Genomic DNA, 19,102 nt, shown 5'->3' with positions numbered 1-19,102 from the left:
GTTTATATTTCCTATTTCCATTCATCCATGTTTATGTGACCTTAGCAACAGGTTGGATGGCAAATAAACATTATGGAAAAGGTGGGCCCTAGGAAGTTTTTAATGGTATGGCATCCAATCACCATTGTTGTATGGTCCACTTGAGAATTGGATCTTCTTCATTTTTGGGCTCATGCCCTAAAATGCTTTTTTAAAACAGATGGACAATGTGAATATATAATACATAGAGCATGGTGGGCTCCACAGTAAGGGCCGCACATCTTTGGTGAGGCCTGGGTGCACCTAATCTGCTACCCTAACCGTCCCATCCGATTTATTTTTTTAGTTTTTTTTTTATTTGCAATTTTTATTCGGTGATGAACAAGTTTTATTACGTGACATGAAACTCACATTATAAAAGTAACTTAAAAGTTACCTAAATTGTTAGTTTTATTTTGATTCAAAATTATGGTGACCCATGCTTTTAAATTCTTTTAAATGTCTGAAAAATTACATTTTAGACAAACTTAAAAAGTAAAGTTAAATGGTGATCCATCCGTATGAACTTATCAACAGGTTGGATGGTCAATAAACATTATGATGCACCCTAGGAAATTTTTATTGGTGGCCGTTCAGTGACCACTATTTCTTCTGGTGTAGTCCACTAGTGATTTGTATCTCCTTCATTTTTGGGGCCATTCCCTAAAATAATCTGTAAAAACAGATGGACGACGTGGATATGCAATGCATACATTCAAGTGGGCCCTACGGAATCCCACCCTCGCAGTAGGTTCTGAACCGCTTTGAGCCAATAGGATTAGGTGCGGCCAGTGTTTTAAATAGCGGTAGCGTGTTGCGTAGCGTTCAACCCTCCGTAGCGTGTAGCGAAAAAGCGTAGCGTGTAGCGTAAGCTACACGATACTTCTATTTTTTAATTTAAAATATATATATATATATTATATATATGATAAATATTAAATAGTATAAAAAAAAAAAAAGCAAAATATATAAATGTCACATTCTTCAAAATAAAAATCCCAAAGTTAAGAGCATTAAGTACAGTACAAATGTCATATTCCTCAAAATCAACATCTCAAATTCTCAATAATTAGTCTCTAGACTCTAGTGTCTAAACTCTAAAGGTCATCTATATCTAATAGGTCATCGTCGTTGTCGTCATCCTCATTCACTTCGTCACCAGGTCTAGGCCTTTCATCATCAGCATCAGCATCTACATCTGCATGTACATCATCCACACCACGAACACTCATTCTTATATCTCCTTCCTCTCTTATAGGAGTAAGAAATCTTCCCATGGGACCACCTACACATTTTTAAAAAAAAAAAGAAAAAAAAAAAAGAGATTCATGGGTCTTTTACTTTCTTTGTTAAAAATGTTCATGTAACTTAGTCTATAACTATAAACACTTACTTAAAGTAGTTGCCTTCCTTTTCCTTGAGGAAGGTGGGGGGCAATCTCCTTCAGAAATATTAGATGTTGATGGTGCATTGCTGTCAACTGGATCATCAGACTCCGGAATAGTTGTAATGGCACTAATATCAAAGGCCATATTTTGATCTTCGAGCCACGATGGATCAGTTGGGAGAACAGGGCCTTCTTTCTCAGCAATCCATTCATCATCTGATTCAATGTGGTCCACCAATATTGGATCCATTGCCGCCCTTCTCTTCATGCTTCTTTCTCTCAATTTCATATTATACATCACATACACTAGAGAGTTGAGTTTTTGTTGCTCTAGCCGATTTCTCTTCTTTGTGTGGATCTGATCATGTGATGATCTATGTTAGTCAATTATCAAAGACTTGCTAAGCTAGTAAATAAAAATTAGCCAATTTAGAATATTGAATGGTACAAATGTCACCTGCTCAAAAGTACTCCAATTTCTCTCACAGCCAGAAGCACTGCATGTGAGGCTTAAAACTCGTACTGCAAACTTCGTAAGCTGTGGAGTTCTATCTCCAAAGCGTTCCCACCAATCAGCTACATAAATTAGTTGTAATTTATAAATTAATTAAATACTTTCACCAATTATAAAAATATAATTTACATAACAATGAAAATATCAAAATATAAAATTATAAATTACCTGGGGAACGCTTTGTCATGGTTTCGAGTGCAAGGCGAGAGCCAAAATCCCCTCCTCTTGTCATATTCATCCAACTGAATATCAGCATCAGCATGCTCTTCACGGGGGATCATCCTATCCATGCACTCAAACAACCCCCTTTTTATCTCAGGGTGTGTAGAGAACTTATCTGAGTACCGTATTTGAGGATTCAGATAGTACCCAGCTGCATGTAGAGGACGATGAAGCTAAGGAGTCCATCTATCATCTATTTTGTTCCAAATTGGAACATATCTCTTTTTTACATCATTGCAATTAAATGCAATTTTCTCCTTCGCTGAGTCCATCAATTCATAAATGAACCCCATTGCTGGCCTCTCTTCCGAATCTACTTCTCTTAAAACGCTTACCAATGGCATGGTGCTCTTAACACATAAAGCAACATGAGGCCAAAACTTCGGATCAAACATTATAATAGCCCGTACCTTTATTCCTTCAGGTTTTTTAGCCCATGAACATGAGCACCATTGTTCCGATGCAAACATGGCTATAAGACCATTCTTTTGCTTGTAAATACTTCTAAGGGTGAGGTATGATGTTGCAAAGCGTGTTACTGCTGGCCGTAGAAGCTCATGGTTATTCGTGAAGCTTCTCATCATGCTCAATACAATTCCATGCCCATAAATAAACTTCGTCACTGTCCTTGCCTTTTCAAGCGTTTCAGAATATATTTTCATTTTTCCAATATCCTCCAACATCAGATCTATGCAATGTGCAGCACACGGAGTCCAATATATCCTTTTCCTCTTATCCATCAACTTCTTCCCAGCACTCACATAGCTTGAATGGTTATCCGTGATAACCTGGACCACATTTTCTTCCCCAATTTCTTCCACAATTTCATCAAGATATTCGAATAACAAATTCCCATCTTTTATTGAATCTGAAGCATCAATAGACTTGTAAAACATTGTTCCGATCGGAGAATTAATCAAAAAATTAATGATGCTTCTATTCTTTCCATCCATCCAACCATCAGACATAATTGAACATCCATAAGTTTTCCAGGAAGCTTTGTATGCTTTCATTAAACTATCAATATTAGCAACCTCCTCTTTTAGTATCCATGTTCTCATCTCGTGCATGGATGGTGGCTTCAATCCCGGTCCAAACTTGCCAATAGCCTCACACATTGCTGAAAAGTATGGGCTATTACATAGGTTGAATGACAAAGCATTCCCAAAAAAAAATCTTCCAATCACCCTGCATACTTCTTTTCTTTCTTCCTTCTTCCACCTTGAATTCAATGTGGATTGACGTTGCTCACTACTAACAAATTGATCCATAGGACCCCTTCCTCTCATTGGTTGATTACTAGAAGATCCACTACCAAGTTGGTTGCCAATAAAAGCATCATTACTCACACTAGCGCTATTACTTCCAGAGCCAGAACCAGAAAGATATGTCGATCCCCCTCTCCCAATATCTCGAAACACCTCATTTCTTTTATTTTTTCCATCATGATATTCCTTTAAAGCCTTTCTACACTCCTCCTTAGCTTCTTCCGTCACTTTTGGGCACGGCTTTATCCCATTGTGGGTTCCGGCCAAATGATGCTTTAGGCGAGTCACGCCTCCCGTACATCTTTGACCGCAAAATTTGCATAGCACATAATTTCTATGAGATTGTCCAAGTGGATTATCAGCCACATATTTCCATGCAAAATCTCTCTCTCTCTCTTTTTCTTCAAACATTCTTCTCTCTTTAGTTCACTACTTGACCAACGAAAAAAAAACATCACAGATAAATCAGTGAGTCACAAAAATAAACAAACACACACCACTTACACTCATACGGACACCACAGTGGGGCCACCATAGAAAATAATGCAAATCCACCCCTTCACGAACCTCAGTGGGCCCCACGTGGGCCACACCATAGAAAATAATGCACATCCCACCCCTTCACGACCTCAATGGGGCCCACGTGGGCCATACCACAGAAAAAAAAAAAAAAAAGGTATAAAGAATAATAAACCGACGGTAACTAGTATTTTAAAAGGGAAAAAAATGAGGAAAAAATTGAAAATACCAAGTTATTTTCAATGTACATCGAAAAAATTCAAAATAAAGGAAGGAGCGTACCTGTTTTTGTCTCGAGATGAGGTCGGTTTGCGCCTGGCAGCTAACCTTTGACCAAAGCACTGAAGGGTGGGGAGAGAAGCAGCGTCGGCAGCGTCGGATGGCCTCTCTGAGACAATTTTGGGTCTCCAAATGGATCAGAAAGGAGAGCAGCAGCGTCGGATGGCCTCTCTGAAACGATTTTAGGTCTCCAAATGGATCGGAAGGGAGAGCAGCAGCGTCGGATGGCCTCTCTGAGATGATTTTAGGTCTTCAAATGGATCGGAAGGGAGAGCAGCAGCGTCGGATGGCCTCTCTAAGGCGATTTTGGGTTTCCAAACGAATCGGAAGGGAGAGCAGCAGCGTCGAAGGGCCTCTCTGAGATGATTTTGGGTCTCCAAATGGATCGGAAGGGAGAGTTTCTGCGTCGGCTGCTGCGGTTTGGGATCGGAAACCCTTTAGAATTAGGTTTTTGGTTTTTTTTTTTAACTTAACTGTAGCTTGTGGTGTGAGTTCACCACTGTTTCCTGCACTGAAAAAGTAAAAAAAAAAAAAAAAAACAGGTAGCGTACGCTACCTGCGCTACACGCTACATATATGTAGCATACGCTACGAGCCCTGTAGCGTGCGCTACAGGGGAAAAACGCTATTTTCAGCGCTACGTAGCGAAATCGCTACGCTTCGCTACGTAGCGTATGCTACCACTACGCTACGTACGCTATTTGATACACTGGGTGCGGCCATGGAACAGTGCAATGCTTACGGTGGGGCCCACCTTGATGTATTTATTGTATATCCATGCCATCTATCCATTTTTACAGTTCATTTTAGGATATGAGTCAAACTAAAGCAGATTCAAATCATAGGTAGACCATCACATAAGAAAGAGTGGTGATTAACCGTTAAAACCTTTTCATGGGTCACAAAAGTTTTGGATCAACATGTATTTGTACTTTTCCCTTCATCCATATTTATGCGACTTTATCAATAGGTTGGATAGCATATAAACATTAGAAAAACATTACGGTGGGCCCTAGGAAGTTTTTAATGGCGGAGTTTTAACAACCACCTTTTCTTAGAATATGGTCCACTTGAGAGTTAGATCTACTGTACTTTTGGGCTTGTATCCTAGAATGACCTGGAAAAACATATGGATGGCATGGATTTATTAGAAATACATCAAGGTGGGCCCCACAATGAGGGTCGCACCATCTTCAATAAAGCCAAAGTTGCATGGAATCCATTCCCTTAAAACTTTAAAACTTGAGAGCGAGAGAGCTTTCATTTTTACGAAATTCTCTCTTCTTCTCCGGAAAATCTGCAATGAAGATGAGATTTATCTTTTTCTTTTTCAAATCCGAACCCAAATCCCCATAAATCTCGGCGAAATCGAGTTCTCTTTCAAATCTCTTTCTTCGAAGAAAACAAAAGGGTTTTTTTTTTAAAGGTTTTCCTATCTCCGAAAATTCGGAGCTGTCAACAGCGTTTGGCCCAACAAATCTAGCCGAAAGCCACTTCCACAAGTAGATCTTGAGAAAATTTTAAAAAAAAAAGGTGAGAGAGCTTTTTTCTATATATTTTTTATATTTATTTCAATTTTTTTCCAATAATAGGGAGAACGATAGCTATTTTTTCGATAACACCGATATTTAGTCGACATTTGGAAGAGAAACGAAAATTTGGGGTTTGGATATCGGCAGTTCAGCGACACCGATAATATCGGCGATATTATCTACTTCTCATCGACAATGAAAACACTGCATGGAACACAGAAGAGTTCATGATGAGAGGTCTTTCATCACCGTGAGATCATTGCAGCGCATGGCCTCGGGCTATTGTTCAGAAACATATTAATCTTTTTGATGCAATCACTGCTTCGTCGGAGCATTTCTACAGGGATATGACCATCTTTAAAGGCTTTCTCAATCACAGGTGCCCAATTACCAACTCGTTTCACCTTCCTTTTGGTGAAGCTAGTATTACTTTATGGGATCTCCATTGCATAGCAAGCCTTCTATTATAGGCAATATTTTCGATAAATATGTGCCTTCGAACAAAGAGTTCGCTCGCGTCTCTATGGAGAATAACCGATCCAAAGTTTCAAAGACTACCCTCAAGCTCCTCAGAGAGATGGCTAATTTCCAACATACTGATGAGATTCATTCCCTTGACTGGATGGCCCATTTTTCTCAAAGCCTATGGTACAATTCTTTCCTCTTCTTTCTCAGCCAGAATTACCTTACAGATATATATAGATATATATATAAGATCTCGATGATTCTGGCCCGCAAAGCTGTTAAGATAATGGTACGATTATCAAACAAGTGATATATATATATATATATATATATCACTTGTTTGATAATCGTACCATTATCTTAATAGCTTCGCAGGCCAGAATCATCAAGATCTTAAAATTATTCATGAGAATATCAGGAGCACTGCCTAATATAACTCCACTTGTGAACTGGCCGCTTTCCTGGCTTACTGGCCAAGCTTGATAGTACTTCTGGATTCAGAACGGGCTGAAACCATCAAACCGGCACTCTGTGTTTACAGGAGCAATGGCAGAAGGTCAGAAATATTCATTGGCACCTCTTGTCCTTTGTTCACTATATCGTGCTTTCAAAGATGTCACTGCCTACCATGAAGGTTCAATCTCCGGACCTTCTTTAGTTTACGCTCCTTGGCATTACTTTATCAGCTGGTTAGGAGTGTATTTTCCTTGGACCTTCGCCAATTTGGAGAGAGCTTACATGAATCTTGATCAACTGCCACTCCAATATTATCAAGGAAGAAAGATTATCGAAAAATCATATGCTTGGATCACAAAGAAAATAGAGAACAGCAACTCTATTGACTTCTTTCAATTCCCGCTTACTAGCTTTCCTGAAGATATAGAGATTATCGATGATGATTCTATCTCTTCTAGTGAACACACATTCCTTATTTCCATCAGGTCCAATACTCTTCTGTTAAGAGAGAGTAACAAATTTTGGCGTGAAGTGTACTGTCCGAGCAAATTTGCTCGTCAATATGGTTTTGATCAGACAGTACCGGAATCCTGTGATATTGTGACAAGAATGATGGGGAGTTATGGTGTTGGACCATATTACTGGGCATTGATATGGAAGCAGATTCTGACTGTATGCACTGGATCACATTTCATAATTCCTGGTTACAACTATCCGGTCCATACTTATTGCCTGATGTGTTGGTGGGCCCATCAATATTTCTTGGTGCGCAATTGTCGTCCAGTGAACTGTGCCATATGGATTCTCCCCCCACGTGTGAGAAATTATGGGATGAATCAAGGCATAGGTTATATTGAAGAAAAAGATCATGCCCCTCTTCCTAGTTGCATAAAAAACTCTTCGGAAGACCTTATTTATGAGGTAAAGTCTGCCAATACCCTTGATGGATGGATAGCATTCGGTGCTCCTTTAAAGAATTCAAAAGATAGCTCTCATACCCCTGGGACATCAAGTCATCTAGAGGAGAATGATGATTCTTTTGCTCAATCAGAATTTCATCCTCCTCCACCCTTGCGGATTTTGCGAGATATCCTTCATGCAGCATCAGGAGAGAGGGTGACAGAAAGAAGCCATCGTCCTCTTCAAAAGGATAAACAAGTTATAATTGAAGATCCATAATTGATTTTGAAAGGTCAGTTCTTGGAGAGGATAAATCGTCCATTAACTTTCTAGAGTAGGAATTAGCGAACACTCACTGATCATATTAGGCTTGTGGTTAACACTGAACTTGATATTGCTATAGTTTGGATTCAATTCAAACAGATATTATAACAGTACATATTAGTTTTGAGCATCTAAGGAAGAATGTAATATTTCATAAGTTATTATACTTCGATATTATATATTTTCAACATCATTCTGCAGTAATTTCCAAGCATGAATGTTTTACAGTAGCGAATATTTGCATGTTTTTGTAACCCAAGATCTTGACATGATGAATATGTGTGTGTGTGTGTGTGTGTGTGTGTACACTGAGCTTTCTCACATGCTTGTTTAGAATTTCAATGATTCATTTCATCACGACGACCAATTGGCAAATATAACATATTAGTAGCATGCTTTTGTTCGTAGTATTCTCTACATGGTGTTTGTCTTCGATTGGCGGAACTATCTTGAAGTTCAAGTTAGTATTTAAGGCGCACGCCGTATACACAGTTTAGGCTCATGAGCAGTGGAGCGCACACAGTTTAAGCTAGTGAGTAGTGGAGCACACAGTTTAAGCTCGTGAGTAATGGAGCAAGGGGACTTATGCAAATGGCCTCTGTAACTCTTCTGAGTTAACTGAACCACTGTTGTCGGTGAGTTCACAAACCACGATCCATCAGAGGGGACAGTGAAGCTACCGGGGCAATGAACTCGGTAGGTTTTATGCACAGGTTGACCTGCAATAACTCTCTAGAGTTCACGGGGCTCACAAGGCTACCTGTCAAGGTACGACATTCAAGGTCGTCAGTCCATCAGTGAGGGGGATAGCTCATCTAGAGTTCGATCATTCCTCATGATTTACTACTAAAATCAAGCAAGGAACCTAGGGGGTCTTACGCACGGTTGGCCTATCTATGGACAAGCCAAAGAGTTCGCACTACAACCCGCTTTTTCTTTGCCTGCAAGGTCTGACCCATTCATGAGAGGGCATTTTCTCTCTACTTCCCTCATGATGCTGCCAGAAGCTCAACAGACGGCATTAGTCTTACACGCAATTGGCCTTTATGGGTGCTCACTCACCGCTGCCCGCATGAGTCTAAGCATATGATTGCCTTCGCAGGCTTTTTAGGGCCACTGGCATTTCATTGTTGCCCGCATAACATTTGGTGAATTGCCGATATAATACGTCGTATGCGTAATTGGCCTCTGTGGGCGCTCTCCGCAACCGTAAATGATAAATCACCATCGCTGATAATGTGGGACTTACGCATATGGTTGGCTTGCATGGGCGTCACCGCATCCGTAAATGATAAATCGTCATCGCTAATAATGTAAGACTTACGCATACGGTTGACCTGCATGGGCGCTCACCACAGCCGTAAATGATAAATCGCTATCACTGATAATTTAGGACTTAGCATATGGTTGGCCTACATGGGCGCTCACCACAGCTGTAAATGATAAATTGCTATCGCTGATAATGTAGGACCAGTGTTTTAAATAACGGTAGCGTGATGCGTAACACTCAGCCCTCTATAGCATGTAGCGTAAATACGTAGCATGTAGTGTGAGCTACACAATACTTCTATTTTTTAATTTAAAAATAGGACAAATATAATAAATAGTGAAAAAAATGGGAAAAAATATAAAAATGCCTAAAAGATGATTCATTTTATCAATTATAAGCATGTTTAAAATAGTTATTAGTTATCATTTATCAAAAGCCAATCCACATATATAAGCCAAATTAAATAATTATCACATCAACAACTTTCTAAGCAAACCACTTTAATTAACAATGTCTAATTGAAACTACAAGTCACAATTAGGAAAAGAAATAAAAATCCCATAGGTTAAAAGTATCAAGTACAATATAAGTGTCACATTCCTCAACATTAGAAACAAAGAAAACGTGAAAAAATAATAAAAAACTAAAATAGTAAAAAAATACATTGTAGCTTATGTTACGGATGCTACGTGCTATGTAGCTGTAGCATACACTACGACACCTGAAGCGTGCGCTACAAGGGATTTACGCTATTTGGGACGCTACGTAGCGCTACGGCCAGTCTACGCTACGTAGCGTACGCTACGGGCGCTATTTGAAACAGTGTAGGACTTGTGCATATGGTTAGCCTACATGGCTGCTCACCGCAGCCGTAAATGATAAATGACGAAATTTGCGATGATTGAAGATCAGCGACGTGATTGATACGCAGCAACGCTAGTTACGACGGCGAAAGGCGACAACATTATTTTTTTTGCAACGGTCGATAATAGTGATCTTACCGATAATGTCTTTTTTTGCCAAAATAGTTCTAGTTCTGCTGATAATGATTTTGGCGAAAATATTGTTCAGCTCAACTGCTTGACGATAAAGCCACTTTGGTGATAGCCGGAGATAATGGTTTAATGATGATGATACTTTTCTTCTCGTCAGAGTCGAATAATATCAACAGTAACTTGTAATATTATTTTGTGATAGGTAATGTTATAATATCATAATGCTCATTAATGTTTTGCAATGATACTTCCATGATCAATAATGATTGATGACGTTGATCAGCAATGATTGATGATAATGGCGATAATCAATGAAAGGTAATGGTGATAATCGGCGATATTTTCATAGTGGCAATAATTGGCGATATGTACGGGGGCCAATATACTTTCAGCACTTTGCCAATCGCCTGCTGACCATTAATGTTTATATCGTCATTGTCAATTGTAGACATCAATTGTTATCATCAATTGTAGACTGAAGAAGCCTTTGTGAAGCTTTTGATATAAGGCTTTTTGAAGCGATAGCATATCTGTGAATATTTTCTTTATTCAGAGTGATGTTTCAGCGAGTACATATGTTTTGTAGAGAAGTTTTTGCAATTGTGAAGTTGTACTTATCCTGCCCCTTTTGATTGGGACAGATTTCCTCATTATGTGTAGCTATCAAAATTCCTACTTCCTTCTTAAGGATGATATTTCTTGATGAATCGAGCGTTGACAGGTATTGCAATACCTTGTCCATTCTAATTTACAAGTCGATATGCTCCGTTAGAATAGACTTTAGTAATGACATATGGTCCACCCCATTTAGGGTCAAATTTGCCCCCAGTTCTGCAGGTAACCAAGATAAGCCTTTTCAACATTAACACCATGTCACCCTTCTTGAACAAACGGTATTTAACTTTCTTATCATAGGTAGCGAATATTCATGCTTGATATAATTTTAGCCGTTGTTGTGCCGCCAATCATTTTTCATCCAGGGTATCTAGTTCTACAAGCCTTATTTTGGCATTCTCATCATCGGTCATTGATTCATGTACAGCAATTCTAAGCTACGCGACTTGTGTCTCAATTGGAATGATGGTTTCGACTCCATAAACCAGTAAGGTGTAGCTTTCATTGCAGTGCGGTGAGTCGTTCGATAGGCCCATAAAGCCTCTTGTAATTTCTCATCCCAATCTCGTTTATTTCCGGTGACAATTTTCTTTAGAATTTTGACTATCGTTTTATTGAAGGCTTTTGCTAGTCCATTAGCCAGCGGATAATATGGCGTCGAGAACGAATGTTGAATGCCAAACTTCTGACATAATTTCTCCATTCCCCTATTTTTAAAAGGGGTGCCATTATCAGTGACAATCCTCTTTGGAATCACATAGTGAAAAATAATCGCATGACAAATAAAATTAATAACATCCTTCCTTTTTTTTACATAACGCAAATCGACTGCTTCTGTCCATTTAGAGAAATAATCAATTGCTGCCAGGATATATTGATGTCGTTTAGCCGATGGGGGATTTATAGGACTGATGATCCAATCCCCAAGCTGCGAAAGGCCATGAGGTCACTGACTGGTGCAGATCCTCGAGAGGTACGTGTATAATATCGCCAGGTATCTGACATTCGTGACATTGTTTTGTATAAGTTATTGCGTCTTTAAACATGGAAGGCCAGTAATATCCCATACGGTGTACGTGATGGAATAAATTTCGACCTGCTTGGTGAGCCCCACACTCTCCCGAGTCTACTTCTTGCAATCCATGATTTGCTTCTTCTGCATCCAAGCAGCACAGCAACATCTCATTGTAAGACTTCCTGTATAGTACCTCATTGTGCATAATGAACCTTTTCGATCTCTGTTTAATTTGTGATTTCAAGGCCTGATCTTCCGGCAAAAACCCATATTTATGATAATCAATGAAAGGTTGACGCTGGTCTTCATTAGTAATTTCCAGGCAAGATACCGGCAGTGCTTCAGCTATTTCATTTAAAAATTATGTTGACAGTAAGAACCTTCGTTCTTCAATCGTGACCTGGAGAGGACTTTTGTCATGATAAGACAAAGCTGCAACTAAACTAGTCAATGCATCTGCTTTTGTGTTTTCATTCCGCAGTACATGTGTGATTTCGACATTATGAAAATCTTCTAATAGTCACTAAGCTCGCTGACAGTAGGCTACTAATTCTGGTTTTCTTATCTCAAAATTCGTTGTCAACTTATTTATCACTAACTTTGAGTCACCGTAGATTTGCAGGGCCTGTATCTTCATCTCATGAGCTATTTACAATCCTATAATGAGTGTTATATTCAGCTTCATTATTGGTACACGTTTCTCCCAATGTAAAGGAATATGGTATTAGATCGCCTTGAGGGCTAATGAATATCACTCCAGCTCCGGCCCCTGATACCCGGGAGGCGCCATCAATACTCGTTCGTCTGGTAGCTCATCGGAAATTTCTTCGTTATCTGGAATTGGATGTGCTACTAGAAAATCGGCAATTGCTTGTCCCTTCACTGCTTTAGAAGATTTGTAAGTGATCGTATATTCAGAAAGAAGTAACATCCATTTAGCTATTCTCCCAGATAGCATTGGTCTTGTCATCAAATATTTAATCAGATCTACCCGAGAGATTAGGGTTATCTCATAGGAAATACAATAGTGTCGTAGTTTTTGTACGGCAAACACCAAAGCCAAACATATCTTCTCAATGGACGAATAATTACATTCTGCTCCTATCAGTCCTGCTCAAGTAATATAGGGCGCTTTCCTTCCCTTGCTCATTGTGTTGAGCTAACAGAGCTCTCAAAGAGTTTTCTCCTGCGGCGATGTATAGGATCAGACGTTTACCTTTAATAGGTGATGTCAATATCGGAGATTGTTTCAACAGTTCTTTCATAGAATCAAATGCGTTTTGACATGCTTGATCCCATATAAATTTTGTCCCCTTTTTTCATGAGATGAGAAAATGGTTGACACCTTCCTGCTAAATTTGAGATGAAACGCCGAATATATGTCAGCCTTCCCTGTAAACTTTTGAGTTCTTTTAGTGTTTTCGGAGGTGGCATCTCCTGAATGGCTTTGATCTTCCCGGGGTCGATTTCAATTCCTCGATGCCTTACGACAAATCCGGAGAAGATTTCTGACGATACGTTGAATGCACATTTAGTCAGATTCATTTTCAACTGTTTCTTTCTGAGTCGATGGAATATTGAAGACAGATGTTCTCGATGTTCTTCATGGTCGCTTGACCTCACCACCAAATCATCAACATAGCATTCTACGTGTTTGTGCATTATATCTTGGAAAATATTCTGCATTACCCTTTGATACGTAGCACCAACGTTCTTGAGTATGAATGGCATAACTTTATAACAATATATTCCCAGAGATGTTCTAAACGTTGTAGACTCTTCATCTTCGGGGGCCATATGTATCTGATTATAACCTGCATACCCATCCATAAAGGACATAACTCCATACCTTGTCGTACTGTCGATCAATAATTCTGTTATTGGCAGAGGAAAATCATCTTTCGGACATGCTTCATTCAAATCTTTGAAATCAACGCATACTCTAATATGTCCATTCTTCTTCTTCACATGGACATTATTTGAAATCCATTTAGGATGCTTGACTTCCCTTATAAAACTAACCTTAATCAGTTTATTCACTTCCTCTTTTAGTAGGGGTATTAAATCAGGATGAAATTGTCTTTGTGCTTGTTTAACTGGCTTCTTTATCTTTAGAGATATTAAGCCGGTGCATCGCTATTGTCGGTTCCAGGCCAGGCATTTCTGCATACGTTCAAACAAACACATCTTTATTTCTTTTCAACCATTCAATGTATTGATCAACTTCTTTCTCTGATAGACTGGCGCTTACATAAGTACTTTGAGGTTCCTTTTTTGTTCCCAAGTTCACTTCTCGTAATGCATCGACTGTTGGTTGTCCTCCGTCTTCTATTTGTTCAGGAGCTATTTCTGGCTATTTAATATATTCGTTGTTACCTTCTATCGCTTGTAGGCTTATTTCATGGTTAACAAAGGATTCATAAAGCATGAGATAGGAGATTATGTTATTTGAAGATGAAATCATTATAATCGGAGACAAGTTGTGGTTCCTGTTGTGAAAAACAATATGCTAGTAGTAAAAGCCAAATAAATCTATACTTTATTTTGGAGATGAAGGGGAGGATGTTCCCGTCGAAAGTCGCTATTTTGGCATTGCTATGATGCCAGGTGACGATAAAAGTTCTCCAAACAATTTCCAAGCTAATATTGAATTAGTCCCCAGCGGAGACACTATTTTGTTTTGACATAGAAACGAATGTGTTTGATAGGGGAATTATCATTCAATAATAACAAAGAATAGGGGAGATCATTCATCATTAAGCATATTTTATTGATTGTAGAGTTCGTTCACATCCTCATATTTCCCTTGATTCCAATATAAAGTACAAATCATTAAGTAAAGATCATATGGAATGGTCTAGATGATAATTTCGACTGCATTCTGGCTTGCAATGCACTCATTTCAATGAGATAAGTGTTGTGCAGGTCCAAGAGTCCTTCACCTCTCCTTTAATTTGCCAGAATTAAAGTCTGTGCAAGGAATGACTGAATTCCAATGAGAATTGCAAGACATTAGGAATTCTGACAGCATGTAGTTGTTGTATACATTGATGGCATGCAATAGAGCCCTATTGTGCGGGCCGGCGCAACAGAACCCTGTTGCGCGGTCAGGTGCAAAAGGTTATCACCCCTTTCTTCTTTCTTCTTCTCCTTCTCCAAATACCTTGCAGAGGTATTCGGAAGACTTTATCTAGGAGCTCCGAACTTGCATGTGTCCCAAATGAAGGGGTGGAGGGGTTTTTATAGGCATTCGCACGTGTGAAATCTCGAATCATGTGTTGTTTGAATCACATATCATCATCATATTGCGCGGACCCGTGCAACAAGCCTCAATTGCATTGTCACGCGCAACATGTCTTCTCCTTTCTTGTCATTTGTTCTTCTCCTTTTTCTGCTTGATTTTTCTCACTTTCGTAATCCCTTCTCTATGATTTTTATTGCTCCAACACAAGGTGAAAAAGGTGTTTGAGCACAAGGAAATCGTGGACAATTAGAAGGTTAAGTTAGTAGCTACGAAGTTTTCCAGTCATGCATTAGCATGGTGGGATGATCTACAAGCTAAATGAATTCATCAAGGTAAGTAAAAATGATGGGAACATCAAAAGACCTACTCGGTTATACCAGAGACGGAGGTGACCACCCACATCAACGCAACTCTCTTTGTGGATGGGAGACTTGAGCTCCAAATGGGGCCCGTCGAGCCATTTTAAAGACCCAGCATGCATTGGATGTGCATCAGGAAGACCCCACTTTGGGATGATGCATGTGAGCTGCTTGGGAGACCATTTTAGTCATAGGGTTTTTATTTCGTGTCAATCGGGCCATCAGATCTTCCAGATCTAGGCCCCTTGGACTTTAATCTTTTTTCTTTGATGGTTTTTGTTATTTTTAAGAGTTATTTAACGGTTGAGATTGATAAAAAGTGTTTTAGTTTCTTTATTTTGTATGATGTGTCATTTCACTTAAGTGAGTGGCATACTTGAAATTATTTTGATATTTTATTATAAAAGCATAGGTGGGTGGACGTCCAACCCTAGTGGAGAAGATTGAGAAAGAGAAAAAAGAAAGAGAGACAATCTCTCTTGTATGAAGGTTTTTTTTTCTCTTTGTTTTTAGGGTTTGTGAGAAACCCTCTCTTCCAATTAAATTGTGGAAGGGTAGAGGCTTGTTTGGTGGTGGATTCCCCAAGGTGCATTCTTCTTCTCTCTTCTCCAACAAGGTATTCCTTTTCTTCTCTTTCCGTCATCCTTCCCTTACCTTACAACCTTTCTAAACCTATCAAAACTCTAACCCAATCCATCCCTTTTCTTCTTTCTCCCTACCCATCCACATGTGGACCCACCCGCATGTACGCACGCATGCACATGCGTCAATACAGCCTTCACGTGTGGGCCTGTTTCGTGTCCTTTCCCTCCTTGATCCTCTTCCAACCTTACATCATCTCTATACCCTTTAAACCCTAGAACCACGATTCCCAAATCTCAAGCCATGAACCTGATACCCTAACGAAAATTTTGAATTTTTGTAAAACATTTCCAAAACCAAAATTTTATTCGTGTCATTATTTATTCACGTGGTTATTGCACTACCAACGCTAGATTAGAAGTCCCTACTTCTAAGTGGGCCACTCTCAAATTATTTTATATTTCCATGCAACGCGATGTGATAACATAGGACCTTTGTGTTACAAATCTGAATTTCCGAATATATTATGTGGATATATTTGGTTTTACATGTTGATTGATGACATTAATGCGTAATTGATCTCTCAACTTGCATCCTAGGTTAGTCCCCATTGTCCTAAATCAGTCATCTGGCATTTTAAATAGCAAATAGCATATAGCATAGTGTTCAATCATCTACAACGTGACACATAAGCTACATAGCATTTAGTGTAAGCTACACCCTACTTCTAGATTTTTTACTAAGGATGAGTTTAGTTGCACCAAATATCACGAAATGTCTAATTTGGTGTAAAATATCAGGAAATTTCATGGTATATAGTGCAACCAAAGACAACTTATAATAGGAAAATAGTGCAAAAACTAAGTATAAAGATAAAGAAATAGCAATAGAAGTGATTTAATGTTCTTAATTATATTATTTCACTGAAGTCATTGAAAACATTAACTATTGTTAGTGAAAATAGAAAAATGTAACAAATCATTGAAAACATTAATTGATTTTAATGTTTGTGTGTAAAATAACTAGTAGCGTGGGCTACATAGCATGTAGCATATGTTACATAGCCTATAGCGTATCCTAATTAACATGTGATGTAGGTTACATGCACCTAAAGCTATTTTCATGAGCTATGCAGCTACAAGCTAAGCTACGCTACATAGAAAAAGCTACTCGGTACATGCGTAAGCTATTTAAAACACAGAACTGCCATCAACAGTGTCTGACCTAACTAATATGGGCCAACTCAACTCAGTACCAAACAGGTGGGCCTGATTCACGGAGTCTTTTAACAAAGGGTGGCAAAACTTTACCCAACCTGCTAACCTGACCCAGGCCCAACCTGGAAAGTCATGGGTTGAACCATTTTCCATATGGGTTCAGGTTCGGGTTGTGTTTTGTCAGCCTGAAATTAAACGAGTTGGGTTTGGGTTTGCTAGGCCAGACCCAACAAGTCATTAATATGGTTTGCCCCTTGCCACCTAGCTAAATGCTAACAGCATATGTATTCTATAATCTAAAATAAACTTTAAAAAAATAAAAAATAAAAAATAAAAAGCCTAAAGTTTGTTATGATGATTATAAGGTTTTGAAGTATATTAGTTAAGACTTCTAAATATGTGGTTGATATCTTTATATTTTTATACAAAAAGGCAATTTAATTTATTCTTTGTATTTTTTTAATTAAATGGGTCAGGTCTGGGTTTGGTTTAACTCATTTATAAATGGGTTGGGTTGGGTTGGGTTGGGGTTGAGATTTTGAACCTGTTTAATAAATAAGTTGGGTTTCTGTACATTCCATCTAAACCGTGCTACTTAATAACCACATTTTAGTACAACTCAACGAAAATAACTAAACAAACGCACTACGACAATCAGTTCAAGGGCATTACTGAAAATCCAAACCCATAAAAACAGGACAATGAGGAAATGAGATAAAAGGTGAACCTGTAAATAGTCGAGACCTCCATTGGAAGGATTCCACTTGGAAAAAGCTTTCCAGCCCTTTAGGCATCCATGGAAGACCTTTTTTTTACACATAGAATGGCAATTAAAAACGAGAGAGAAGAGAGAGAGAGAGAGAGAGAGAGAGAGAGAGAGAGAGAGAGAGAATGGAATGTAGTTGTCGGAGAATGAGAATTTTCAATTGTAATTACCGCAGGGACGTTTCTGGATTCGATGTTGGAAGAAAAATCTTCAGAAGAAGAAGGAAGTTCTTCGAATCCATGGATTTCCAGAGCAGGCCCTTCCATTACCTTTCTATTTCTTCTCTTCTGATAGAACTGGAATTCAAGGGCTTTTATAGGAAGAGCTTTGCTAAGCCCCACGCGTGTACGAGTCAGCTACTGTACGCACTACCACACATGCCAGCGTGGCACACGGATGAAAAATCCAAGCCATCCATCATGTAGACCTCACCGTGTAGATGCTATTGCCAAAAGAAAAATTGGTCTAGTTAGTAGGTTCGATGTTAGAAATAATTAGAAAACTTCGGCCAATTTCTCACAACCATACGTTTGCTCGGTTAATTGTGGCCTACTGTCCATGTCGACCAGCCTGGTGAGCGGATTGCGTACTGAGTCACTCTGTCTGCTATATCGTATTGAGTAAACTTTGTAGCGGCACAGGTGATGTATGCGTCTTATCCACGCCCTCTATCTATTTTATCAGCTCATTTTATGGTAGAATCCAAAAATTGAAGTATATCCAAAGCCCAAGGGGACCACACCACAGGAAACAGTGGGGATAATGACGTCCACACTTGAAACATTTACAGGACCACTGATGTTTGTTTGTCATCCAACCTTTTACAAGGCTGCGCAGATAAAGATAAGGGAAATAAAAATATTAGCTTCCTCCGAAACTTCTCTTGCCTCGATAAGTTTTCACCAGTAGGTGTTCAATGTCCATTGTTTCCTCAGATGTGGTCCACATGAGCTTTGGATATATTTCAATTGTGGGATCATGCCGGATAGACAAGTAGATAAGACACATAAATGATAGTGGTAAGTCCACTGAATTTACTCAGTGCCCAATATGCTCTCACCAAGATATCCTTGGGACATTATGGATGTGTTTCGAAGGTGGGATTAGGGAGGGTTACGTGGTATGGAATCATATTTCGTAGAATTAAATTCCATC

At 39.0% G+C, this 19,102-nt stretch overlaps 2 protein-coding genes across 6 annotated transcripts in view; both read right to left on the bottom strand.

Annotated features, from left to right (window-relative positions):
- Positions 1-18,287, bottom strand: part of LOC131248849 (lysine-specific demethylase JMJ31) — a 126,452-nt gene extending 108,165 nt beyond the window's left edge. For 3 of the 5 annotated variants that reach the window (XM_058249326.1, XM_058249325.1, XM_058249324.1), the window contains exons 1-2: positions 18,118-18,270; positions 17,909-17,986 (exon numbers count right to left, since the gene is read on the bottom strand). In XM_058249326.1, the coding sequence (XP_058105309.1) occupies positions 17,909-17,986; positions 18,118-18,213 (174 nt within the window). In that variant the 5' untranslated portion in view covers positions 18,214-18,270. Of the gene's footprint in view, positions 1-17,908; positions 17,987-18,117 lie in introns of all 5 variants that reach the window. The other 2 variants (XM_058249328.1, XM_058249327.1) reach the window with 2 other exon arrangements.
- LOC131248850 (uncharacterized) lies at positions 803-2,281 on the bottom strand. The gene is made up of 4 exons (XM_058249329.1): positions 2,088-2,281; positions 1,863-1,981; positions 1,412-1,763; positions 803-1,303 (listed from the first exon to the last, which is right to left on the bottom strand). The coding sequence occupies exons 1-4, from the start codon at positions 2,179-2,181 to the stop codon at positions 1,116-1,118; spliced, it is 753 nt and encodes a 250-aa protein (XP_058105312.1). The 5' UTR covers positions 2,182-2,281; the 3' UTR covers positions 803-1,115.
- Positions 18,288-19,102: the final 815 nt, after the last annotated feature.

The sequence above is a fragment of the Magnolia sinica genome, chromosome 6, assembly GCF_029962835.1.
Source record: "Magnolia sinica isolate HGM2019 chromosome 6, MsV1, whole genome shotgun sequence".
Classification (NCBI taxonomy): domain Eukaryota; kingdom Viridiplantae; phylum Streptophyta; class Magnoliopsida; order Magnoliales; family Magnoliaceae; genus Magnolia; species Magnolia sinica.
The sequence above is the reverse complement of the archived record's forward strand: the minus strand, read 5'-3'. Positions and strand labels throughout refer to the sequence as shown.